The sequence below is a fragment of the Pyrus communis genome, chromosome 16 (assembly GCF_041283825.1).
Source record: "Pyrus communis isolate YQ-2024b chromosome 16, ASM4128382v1, whole genome shotgun sequence".
In the NCBI taxonomy this organism is placed as follows: domain Eukaryota; kingdom Viridiplantae; phylum Streptophyta; class Magnoliopsida; order Rosales; family Rosaceae; genus Pyrus; species Pyrus communis.
This window is the reverse complement of record NC_142580.1, coordinates 12207710-12220412: the sequence shown is the minus strand read 5'-3', so window position 1 is coordinate 12220412 and position 12703 is coordinate 12207710. Positions and strand designations below refer to the sequence as shown.

Sequence of the window (12703 nt, the reverse complement as noted above, 5' to 3'; positions counted from 1 at the left end):
TGAATCCACTTGAGGATATATTAAAATCAGATTTCCCTTAGTTATACAAAATAAAAAAAAGGGGTAAATTACAGTCAATTTAACATCTTTGTTGGGTACTGACATATTACAAAAGTCTTAGTAGGGGAAAAAGAAAACGAAAACTACTGAAATTAGGGTTGTTTTGTGGAGTTAACATGCTTAGAACTTGGAGGTTTCGTTTTAAGCACAGGATTGCTCTCAAAGAAATTTGTAGGCCGAAGCTCAAATCCACCGCTTAATGTTGGCATAATTGGAAAATCTTCTTGGCAAGGAACATGATGAAACCCCACGGTGTACCATAACACTATGTCCTTATTTTCAATCTCTCGGTTCCTGCACATTTTCACATAATTTAGAACAAAAGAAATCTACACAAACATATGTCTAAAATTGTTACTGATCACATATACACATCATTTGGTTTGCGAATTTGATTTAAAATTTTGATATCCTTAACAGTATCTATAATTAAATAATATTAATTGTTTAAATATACCTGAGGCTCCAAGTAGCCAGTGTTTCTTCTCCATGGCTCCGATCAGCATATAGTCCTCCAGCCCATTTTTCAGACTTGTTATAAGGTGTGACCCATACATTGTAATTGGTAAATGCACCTCGGATTTGTGGGTAATCATCGTCGTTTAAAAGTGCTTTTGATATTGACCCTGGAATTAGACGATAACCGATGCTGTTTCCAGGTTTGGTCTTCTTGTTAGGGTTTACCACAACCAGCTCCGATGCCTTCAAACCCAACTGAATTTTTGCATCCGATTCGGTTTTAGCTGTCTCACTTTCAACTGTCCAATAGCTCTTTCTAGGTGAGTTTTTGTCTGTCACTCTTTTGGTCACCAAATTGTTTTTGACAAAGGAGTTGGCTTCACCATCCACATCAAGATCAAGGTAATAGGTCAAGAAATGGTCGTGGTACACCCCAATTGTATAATCTGCTAGCAATGTACCATAAGCATCCTCCTTTATTTGACTAGTGTGAGTGTAATCTGCAGCCTTCACTTCTAGTATTCCTGTTAAGCCTACCTGTTTGAAAAAGAAAATGGTTTAGCTGCAACGCAGAAACACCTAATGACAATTTATTCACTCCTCCATGTCTACTTTTTCTCTGAATTATTATAAAAAATGAATGTAAAATCTTATGCCGATCGATGGCAAACAAATTAAAATACTATCCATCTTTATCAATTATCATACCCCAATTTTGATGGAGCCGCTTGGCTTAAATTCCCAGTCGAGTATGTAATCGTAGTTGCCAACAGTTGCGACCATCCTCACTATCAAGCTCAGTTCTGGCCTAACCTCCGTTATCTGTAAAACCAAGATCTGTCATGTTAGAATACAACACAGTGGCAAACAACGTCGGTTGAAAATTCAGGCATAAAATGTGTAATATATTTTGAATCAGAATTAAGAACTTGTAACAAATATTATATTTTAACTAGATAGTGTGTGTCACCCAACCTGCAACGTGGCAGGAAAAGTTTTGACTCAAATTTTTTCTCCACATGTTAAGAAAATGCTAAAATGGACCACACATTCAAACCATGCATGTTGCATCGGCTAATGGCATGACGTAACGCGACAATCGATATGTTTAATTAACAATCAACCATAATAAATGAACAACGATAAGAAATACAAGAAAGGACTTGTTCAACTTGAAGTTAAAAATCAATTTGATGCCCTACCAGTTCTCCATGAATTGCATATTCAGTGTGACGCCACAAGACACTTCCAGACTGTTGCTCAAATATGCAAAAAGCATTAGATATTTTAACAGGAGTACCATCCTCCCCAGCATAGTATGCATCCAAGAACTCAGCATTGGCAGGGCAATCAGTCAAGGGCTCAAGTGGCATAGCCAGTTGACCAAAACCATATTCACCGGCATCAAAGAAGGTCTTGTAGTACCATTCTTCAGTTGGGTCCATGTACGGCACAAAAAGCTCGGATACGAACGCTCTGTATAATACTTGACGATATGTAGCCTTTTCTAGATCGTAGATTGATGCCAACGAAATTATTGGACCAGCTCGAACATCAAATCCCAAATGGAAATCCCAATTAGCCCAGCTGAATGAATATTGGACTTATAAATCAGAAAATTAATGAGTGATTGTAGACAAACAACATAATGAATAGAAGGTAAGTTAAAGCTAAGCCTTAAACCAACATGAATTTTGGCTCCAAAACTAAAAATTAATAGTATAGTCTCCACCTCCATGTTCTTTGTTTTTTGTTTTACTTTTTATGTTTTAAAATATGAAAAAATTATTGTTAGTGTTGGCTGTCGCGATCACATTCTGATGAGAAAAATAGAGTATTGGCTTTTGAATTTTGATTCAATTAGAATTTGGTGTATAAACTAAAAATTTTTGAGTCATGGGCTCTAAGCTTGTCACAATATAGATCAATGATTTGTTTTTTTTTTTTTTATAACTCAGTTAAAATTTTCATCTCTTTTTTTTTTCTTTTTCTTTTCCCCTTGTAATCCTTTATTTTAGACAAAAATTTGAACAGTGTTATGCAAAAGAACTAAAACTCCACATTGTGACAAATTTAGAGACAAATACTTATAAATTTATAAATTATGAACCAAAATTTCAGTTGGGTCAAGTTCAGATCAATACTCCAATTTCTAAATTTTAAGCCTTGCGTAGGAAGGGGGAAAAATCAAGCACTGGTAAAGCTTAACCTAGCGGCACCATAATGGTCCAGATGGATTCATAGTGGTCCAGATGGATCCATCTTTAGGACATGGATCCTCTTCGGATCTATGCATCTTAATATTAGGGATCTACCAATTTAGGTCATTTAAATTTGATCCAACGGCTATAAATAGGGGTTCATTTTAAAAGTTATAACAACTTTAGCCGTTGGATCAAATTTCAATGGCCCGGATTGGTGGATCCCTAGGATTAGGATGCATGGATCCGGAGAGGATCCATGTCCCATCCTTTATGCATTAATATAGAGTAATATTATGAAGACTAAATTTTTTAAATTAACTTGCAAACTAAATGATGTGTCACAAATAAGAACAAGCACGTTAATCGATACTTAATTAATAATTCAATCATCTCCAACCACATCATTTAATTTATAAATTTGGTTTAAAAAATTTAATCTCCCTAATATTACTCATTAATATATAACCATAGTGGTCCAGATGGATCCATCGTTTTCCTTATTTTCGAGTCAATAATTCCATATTTTAAAATCAACAATTCAATACCATGCGGCACCATAACAAGACAATGAGCTTCAATCTTTAAGTCCATTAGGACAAGGACTCACCAGTTGACAAAGATGTACAATACACGTATACATTAGCAAGGGCGGAGGCAGTAACAGTTAAGGGTGGGCTCTAGCATAGGGAGAATTTTAGTTGTTTAAGGTTAAAAATACTGATAATTTAGACTATTATATTATTTTTAATTGTTATAATCCATCCAATAAGTAAAAGTTTTGCAAAATAGGATTACTTATAGAAAAAGTAAGAGTGAATAAATATTACATAAATTATTTACTTTAATCAATATCAAAATTTTTTATTATTATATTTCAAATACTACACACAATGAGACACACGTCCCAATAAGTCTTTTTATTTTATTAGTTTATAGGAAGTAGTCTATAGTGATTAGTTTAGATTTCCTAGTCATCCAATTTTAAAAAATGGATTTAATATTTTATTATTTTAGGTTTCATATGAGTAGTTTTTTTTTATTTTTTGACTTTTGGGGTACAACATTGACGATTTTTCACTTTTTAGAAAGTCTTTGTCCCGATGAGAAAGTTTATTGATTTTTCTCATCAATAGGTAAGTTTCTGACCATTTTATTCTTATGTCTTGATGATTTTATTTGTTTATTGCTTTAATTTTAAGAGTTTTAAGAGTTCGTACAATGGTACTTTAAAACAAGACTTCGCAACAAGATAGAGAATGAATTTTTAGCAGATTCAATGGTTGTGTACATTAAAAAGAGCTTGCCGAAAAGATTGATTCAAAAGAAATAACAAAGGATTTCAATTCCATTAACTTGAATAGGTACTTTTTCATTTATTTGTTAAATTGTTATGACAAGATTGATGATGTACGTATCTTTCTACAATAAGTTGCAACTTCAAATGTTTTCTTTGTTAAATCTAGTTGAAACTTGCTTTATTCATAGTTAAATTTCTTACTTTAAATTATTACTTTCAGGCTTGTTATTGTGTAACTTTATGTAAGTAATAAAAAAATTTAACCATTTGATCTCCTCGTAATAATTTTAGTTTAGCCCACCCACCAAAGAATTCATGGCTCCACTATTGTACATTAGCCAGGTCATTGCCGGCATTTGTCTTGTGATTACATAGTCAAGACTCAAGGTTGCAAATTTTAATTTGTAATGTCTAATTACAATTCTACGCCTAATTTGTGGAATATTTATCGTTCAAGTTTGTTGTCATATGAAAATTCTGGGGGACAAACCAACTAGTCAACTAAAGTCAAGAATAATGATTTTCAAATGATTGAAAGTGTTTTTGGTGAAAATATTTTTTGTATCAATTAACAAAAATGCAAGTGAATATTGCAAAAACGCTTAAAGTGCATTCTGCAAAGTTTTAGAACCCAAAAATATTTTATCTAAAAACGCTTTTAGTTATTTTAAAAATACTTTCAAATAAATTCTTAGAGTCATTGTTTATTTCAAGTGACATGTCGCTTCTACATTGTCCAGACAGATTGTTCTTTTTGTCGGTTTTCTAAAAGCAAACCTAACACTTAACTAATTGAGGCTAACTGGCCCATACTCATTCGGGACACTTTGAATGTGGTCCTTAATTACCAATGTTTTTTTACTCAAATCTTCGTGGTCTTTAGTTTTTTATCAAAATTCCTAATATTAATGTAATAATGTATTTCTATGTAGGTTATTATATTTTTAACTTAAAAATGAAATTTGTAGCTATTTATATTAATCAGATTTAAAATAAAACCTCATAATTTATGGGATTAAAAATAAATTATACTTTCCAATATATTTTGTGTGTGTATATATATACACATGGGTACGTTCATAAAAACTAACTAAAAAATTATTGTACCAAATCATTGGTACATTTTTCAAAAAAAAAAAGGAAAAAGAAAGAGATATTCAGCTTAATAACATTATTAAATTTCTTTTATTAAACTTGATATAGAAACATTCTCAAATCAACGAAATAGAATGTACCCATATAAGTTCACAAATAGATTAGAGAAAAGATTAAATGCAGTTTATATATAAATAAAAAAATGGGTACATTTTATATTAAAAAGAGGTACATTTTTCATATAACAAATTGGTATATTTAAATATGAGTACAAATCAATTTTTTTTTATAAAAATTTAATGGGTACAATGTCACATCCCGCCTTCCCTCGCAGTGATATTGTCCGCTTTGGCATTCTCGACCCCGGTGGAACCCGGCGCACCGGTCCGACCCCACGACGAGCTACCGCACGATTTTGTTTCTGTAAGCCGCAGCTCCAAAAGGTACATGTGGGCATGGACATATAAGGATCGAGTCTGGCTCTGATACCAAATTGTCACATCCCGCCTTCCCTCGCAGTGATATTGTCCGTTTGGCATTCTCGACCGTCGCATCCCGCCTTCCCTCGCAGTGATATTGTCCGCTTTGGCATTCTCGACCCCGGTGGAACCCGGCGCACCGGTCCGACCCCACGACGAGCTACCGCACGATTTTGTTTCTGTAAGCCGCAGCTCCAAAAGGCCTCACTGAAAGGTACATGTGGGCATGGACATATAAGGATCGAGTCTGGCTCTGATACCAAATTGTCACATCCCACCTTCCCTCGCAGTGATATTGTCCGCTTTGGCATTCTCGACCGTCGCATCCCGCCTTCCCTCGCAGTGATATTGTCCGCTTTGGCATTCTCGACCCCGGTGGAACCCGGCGCACCGGTCCGACCCCACGACGAGCTACCGCACGGTTTTGTTTCTGTAAGCCGCAGCTCCAAAAGGCCTCACTGAAAGGTACATGTGGGCATGGACATATAAGGCCCAGGCTCAACCCTCAAGTCGTCGATGTGGGATCTTACAATCCACCCCCCTTAGGGAGACCGACGTCCTCGTCGGCACACCGCGCGAGCCTGAGTCCGGCTCTGATACCAAATTGTCGCATCCCGCCTTCCCTCGCAGTGATATTGTCCGCTTTGGCATTCTCGACCGCGGTGGAACCCGGCGCACCGGTCTGACCCCACGACGAGCTACCGCACGGTTTTGTTTCTGTAAGCCGCAGCTCCAAAAGGCCTCACTGAAAGGTACATGTGGGCATGGACATATAAGGCCCAGGCTCAACCCTCAAGTCGTCGATGTGGGATCTTACATACAAACTTACTCTAATTTTATTTTTTATATTTTAGAAATGTTTGAATTGAAAATTAATTAGTAGTTTAATAAGGGTGTGAGTATTAAAACTCTAAATCAATTACTAATTTTTATTATAAAAATTATGTAACTTACATGTAATTCATTAATATATTAATGATAAGAACTTTGATCAAAATCTAAAAACTAATAAGGTCTTAATCAATGAACATTAAATACTAGAGACCGAATACTAATTTTTCATATTCATTTTCCGGTCCACCTTCATTATCATAAGTTGGGGTGTTTTATTTTATTTTTATGAAAATAATTTATGCAAGGTTTTTCTCTTTTATATACCTTTTTTGCGTCTTTATAAGTTGGGGTTTCTTTGCAGCCACAAGTCTGAATTGAACAAGTACTAACAGAATTAAGAGGAACTGTTAAACATAAAAATGGTTTGTTGAAATGAAGATAATCAACCTCTGTGCGAAATTTCTTGTGATCACACATTTCTCTTAAAGTAAATTCACGTAAAGCTAACCTTATTTTGTGCCCGACGATTTTGAACCCGGGTCCGTTCGGTTGCTTGATAACGAAACCATTCAGCGGCGGACCGAATGGCGGCTTCTGCTTTGACAGCCGATACTCCGTTCCTTCAGCCTTCGGCATCGGAAGCCTAGACCTGTCATAATACTCCACTATTTTCATTTCATCAAGATCAACCAACAAAGATACTCCCTCCAAGGGCCTCATGTACACATTAGCCGTGCCCTCTTTATAAAAAGACAGAATTTTAATAGCTCTTCTGCTATGCTCCTCCCCAAACCACCCAACTGTAAGCGTGGCACAAACAACGTCGGACAAGTTAAGCTCCCTCTTCTTAACCGAATCGAGAAATGGTTGATAGGAAAACGGAAGTGCACTTGCCGCTGTTTGTTCGTCGTTGGTGAGCATAGGGTAACCATCATTTCCACCGTAAACTTTATCGGAAATTATGTAACGATTGGATAAATCGACCACGAGCTCGTGGGTTTCTTTGTGGAGGCGTGCGATGACAAAGGCTCGTCGAGGAGGGGGATTTGATTTGGTTTTTGATGAAAGCCATGATTGGAGGACTGGTTTGTCTGGCTCGTCTAAACCTATGTATTGAAAGGTTAGGTTGTGTTTGAGGCCAGATGGGTATGATTTTTTCACTACGGTTCGGACCTTTTTGAATTCAGATGGGGTTAAGGGATCTAGTGGGTGGTGGCTTGAGATTATTAGGGAGAAGGTGAAGAACAAAGGGAGTAAGAAGAGCGTTAGTTTCATAGTTGAAGCCGCCATGGCTTTCCTTGTGCATATCAAATAAGCGAACGTATCAAGCCTCCATAAATAGTCCGTTTCTGGTCATATTGTAAAAGGAAATTACTAGTGGTATCACATTTTTTTAACAATTATATGATGTGACAAATAATATGTACATGTCAATTAATAAGTAAGAAATGATAAACGTACACCCTTTTTAGCATATTAGTACCCACTTATATTTAATCTTGACCATTAATCTATTTGTCTTATTTAAACCAATGACTAGAAAGAAAAAGTGTATGAAAATCATTTTATTAATAAATTTATCTCATTAAATGTTGGTTACATGTGTCAATTGTCATTTTACGGGTACATGAATATGGTCAAACAATGTGGTCTCTCTTGTTTATAGTCAATGGATTTAATGTCTTACAAGTAAACAACTAATCATTAAATGTTGATTACATGTGTCAATTGTCATTTTACGGGTACATGAATATGGTCAAACAATGTGGTCTCTCTTGTTTATAGTCCATGGATTTAATGTCTTACAAGTAAACAAATAATTGATTAATTATGAATAAGACATCTTAATTTCTCATTAAATGACTAATTGCAATCGATTGGTTCAACTTCAGTGCAAGGATTTAAACTGAAGATATAAAGTTAGAAACTCTAGTGTCATCTTTATTGGAAATTTTTGGAAGATTTCAAGATGAAAATTTGTTTGCTTTAGTCTTGAATTCTCACCACATTAAGTTCTGAATTCCCACTTTTTTAAGAACATTATATATTTTGAAAAACTGAGCTAGCTAGAATTACGATGGAAAGCTAATCTCCCTGGTAGCTAGGGTGAAAATGTGAATTTGGAGGGTTTGCCTCAACATTCTACCTACTCGCGCTAATTTGGAGAAAAAAGAGGTGGCGGTGGACAATATTTGTATTCCTTGTAACTCGTCTTCTGAGTCGGCACTACATGTGTTTAGTGATTGCCCATTTGCCCATGCGGTATATTTCTCCTCCCATTTGAATTTGGGTCCAAGGCCTCTGGTGCATTCCTCTGTGTGTGATTGAGCTACTTCTTATATTGATGAGAAAAGAGATCTTGCATGGGCTTATAAGAGATTTGGCTACTTCTTATATTGTTAATTGATTTTATGGTGGAACCTCAACTTTCTTCATGGTATCAAAGCAGGTTGTCCCACGTGTGAAGCCAAACGCGCTCCACGTCATCCCGTTGTGTTGTCCATGTGTTAGGCTTGAAATTTCGCCACACGTGAGGGGGCGTGTTGAGAATGAGTCCCACATTAATGGGAGAAGGGATTTGCATGAGTTTATAAGAGGTTTGACTACTTTTCATATAATGAGTCCTACATTGATGGGAAAATGGACATTGCATTTCTCTATAAGAGGTTGGACTACTCTTCATATTACCAATTGGTTTTATGGTCCCTAGTTGTATTTTAAGTTTGATCATTGACCTGCAGAAAACTTGTGGCATAACTTTGGACAATGATTGTCTGCCCTTCCACTTCCGGTGCCCTCCCGTGCCCTCCTATTTTGTGTGGTCACAGTTAAGCCACGTCAACATTTTTTATTGTTTTTTATAGAGAAATAAGACAAAAATGAATAATAATATAAAATGTTGACGTGCACCGAAAATTGAAGGACATACAATCCTTATCCCATAACTTTTGACCGGAAAGTAGATATTAGTCAATAGCTTTGCTCATTGATTGATATGGCACATGTTTCATGGATTATAATTTGTGGATTAATTAATGTTAAAGTTGCTTTTCGTAATTGTAAATATGATAATACTTAAGTACTCATTTGTAAGATAAAAATGTTAAAGTTGATATGGCACACGTCAACATTTTATATTATTTTTTTATAGAAATAATAAGACAAAAATGAATAGTAATATAAAATGTTGACGTGCCTTAACTGTGACCACACAAACAAAAAGGCATGAAAGGACACTGAAAATGAAAGGGCAGATAATCCTTGTCTCATAACTTTTGGCCGGAAAGTAGATATTAGTCAATAGCTTTAGTCATTGATTGATATGGCACATGTTTCATAATTTGTGGATTAATTAATGTTAAAGTTGCTTTTCCGAATTGTAAATATGATAATACTTAGGTACTCATTTGTAAATTGCAATGCAATTATTCACGGATTATAAGATATGCTAAACACAATCTGCTTGCGTTTTCAATTGTTGCATTCATTAATCATATTGCCTAATGAATAAAACAACTAAAATGCAAATAAGGAATCATAAAGGAAAAACATCACATTGACCGTCCAAGTTTTTGTTTTATTGTACTACAACTAGCTAGTTTTTGGTCTGCGTTTAGGCATGTCCACTGTTGAGATGGTCAGGAGGAATTGTTCTAACTTTAAGAACCGGACTGTTCTCAAAGAATTGGTAGGCCGGAGCTCAAATCCACTACTCAATAGCGTACCACATGACTATGGGTTGGTTTGGTATTGCTGTACTTTGAAAAAAAGCTGATTCTGCTGTGCTGTGAGAATAAGCGGCTGTGAAATAAAGCAGCAGAGTGTTTGGTAAACTTTTTTGTAAAAGTGTTTTTGAAAAAAAAAAAACAGTATTATAGTGTTTGGTAAACTTTTATGTAAAACAGATGTGAAAAAAAACCGATTTTTCAAAGCTAGGTTTTGCAGCTTCTTGTTTTTGGCTTTTTTTCACCCAAAACTGTGAATAAAAGCTGAAGCTGAATGTTTACCAAACACAAAAACAGCTCCCATCTTTTTTTGATACCAGCTTTTTTCAGAATCACCTCAGTACCAAACCAGGTCTATGTCTTTGTTTTCATTCTATCTATTCATGCACACTGACAGCGATTAAAAAAATTCATTACAAATTTCTATATCCACTTGTCGACGTAATAATGTTAGAATGATCTCGTTTGTTTAAGCACATAAGTTGACAAAATCATGGATCAAATACAAATATACAATTTAATCGCTACCTTAAACATAATATTGGTCAGCCAAATTAATATGATTAACTATGGTGTTCCCTAAAAACAAAAATATCTTGATCCCTTCCACAATGTATATGGTCTTTTTTAAATGATTTGAAATATTCAAAAGCATTTTTGACAACTTTTGGAAGAAAACGTACAATTGTTAAGGGTTATCATCTGCAAGGTTTTTATTATTTCACGAAGCTCTTTTAAGTTCTTGAGGAAGCATTTCTAAATATTTTTCCAGAAAGTACTTGAGATTTACCTTCTAAATATTTGACATGAAGCGTTTTCAGTGTAAGTGTTTATGACTAAATTACGTATCTTTCTAAAAATATTTTCAAGCAAGTTCAAAATACCATACCTGAGGGTCCAAACTGCTTGTACTTGGTAAAAGCACCACGAATTTGTGGGTATTCATCCTCTAACAATAGGGATCCTGCAATTGACCGTGGAATCAAACGATAACCAGTTGGATTCCTATGTTTGGTCCCTTTATTAGGATTTAAATTTTGAAATAATAGACGTTTAATCTTGTTTTTTTTTTTTTTATGGGCTCATCAATCAACTTGAGGACACAAGATGCCCAAAGCGTTTTAAAAAAAACACCATTTACATACTTAGTTACAGTAATTAACATCTTTATAGGGTAGCAAGTGGTGAATTATTAGTGGATAAAGATTTCATTTTCAACTTATTACGTTCCAAGTTCAAATCTTTTTCTCCTCTTAATTAGGTTAAACGTAGCAATATCATTGCCAACGAAAGTTAGTTGAGTTACTAAAGATCGTTCTCTTCACTAGGAAAATGCCTAGGTTCGAGTCCTGTGTTGACGATCCATTTTGGTGGGCAATTTGTAGAACTCATCTATAAATCCTCAAAGAAATTTGCAGTATGCTCTGGCACTGGGTTGAGGTAGCATCCCTTCCCCTTAAATTTTTGGAAATTTTTTATTTGAATCCAAATAACCTCTTTTTACACCCAACTTACTTTAAATGTGAAATGTCTTTTATTACCCTATTACATAATTACCATCAAGTACATGATAAAATTACAAGAAAAATAACCGTTACGTAATTTTTCTCCCACGTTCTGTTCTGGCAAAAACCCTAAGACACTTTCATCTAGAAAACAAGCTCTTTTTTACAGATAGATGGTAATTTTGAAATTTTAAATCCACCAATTAAAGTATAAATCTATTTATGCAAGAGTTGAATTATTGATTTATATGACATATACCAGCGTTATAACTGTTAGTTGTATAAGTATACCAAGTCTTGTCTCGTTCTTTTTGGACACCATTAGCAAGTCTTCTACTTCTTAATTACATAACACGATCGTAACATCGTGCTTTATTTTCATTGGATTACATATCCAACTGCTACTACCTAATGAGAGTTGAAGATTCTAATAGTTAGATAATAGACAATATTGATTAATTATGTTTTTCATGTATGCATTTGTATGATATCATACTGATAATATTGGTCTTTGCTCTGCAATCTAAATTCTAATTAGCCAAACCAACAACAGCTACATACTTTGTGTCATTGTTTTCGCATGCCAGCTCTTTTCATTTGATTTTGATCTTTTATATTTTAAATAGGTGTAAAAATAAATTTAACATTTTTGAATTGGATTTGTGAGAGTGGTTAGGTAGTAAATTTAAGTTTAAATAGATATTAACAATTTAATTAAAAATAATATTGGTGTAAAGAGTGGAATTGGATCCCATCTGGATCCACTTTATGAGAATCTTAGGGATCCCCACATCTTAGTTATTCATCGTGCATCACGCGATTAGAAATTATTTGACTTTTTTTTAATTTAAAATTAAACACAAATAATATCTGTCGAAAACTAACCACACAATGTACAATAAACAACTAAGATGTGAGGATCTTCTTTCGTAAAAAGTAAGCTAGATGTAAAAAGAGATTAAATGAGTTCAAATAAAAATTCCTAAATTTTTAAATAGAAAAAAAAAAAAAAAAAAAAAAAAAAAAGCATAATAAATCGTTGAAA

At 34.5% G+C, this 12703-nt stretch overlaps 1 protein-coding gene across 1 annotated transcript; it reads right to left on the bottom strand.

The window, feature by feature from the left end:
* On the bottom strand, nucleotides 1-7796 carry LOC137731635 (amine oxidase [copper-containing] alpha 2, peroxisomal). Its single transcript, XM_068470801.2, has 5 exons — nucleotides 6937-7796; nucleotides 1722-2106; nucleotides 1228-1341; nucleotides 518-1056; nucleotides 1-354 (listed from the first exon to the last, which is right to left on the bottom strand). The coding sequence occupies exons 1-5, from the start codon at nucleotides 7716-7718 to the stop codon at nucleotides 153-155; spliced, it is 2022 nt and encodes a 673-aa protein (XP_068326902.2). The 5' UTR covers nucleotides 7719-7796; the 3' UTR covers nucleotides 1-152.
* Between the last annotated feature and the right edge of the window lie 4907 nt (nucleotides 7797-12703).

Bases quoted from the DNA above. Each gene is read 5' to 3' on its own strand.
- LOC137731635 (XM_068470801.2), bottom strand. From the start codon at position 7,718: ATGGCGGCTTCAACTATGAAACTAACGCTCTTCTTACTCCCTTTGTTC. The intron at 1,342-1,721 runs GTAGGGCATCAA...TTGGTTTTACAG, and splicing joins ATGCAATTCATGGAGAACTG to ATAACGGAGGTTAGGCCAGA. The intron at 355-517 runs GTATATTTAAAC...GAAAATGTGCAG, and splicing joins CTGGCTACTTGGAGCCTCAG to GAACCGAGAGATTGAAAATA.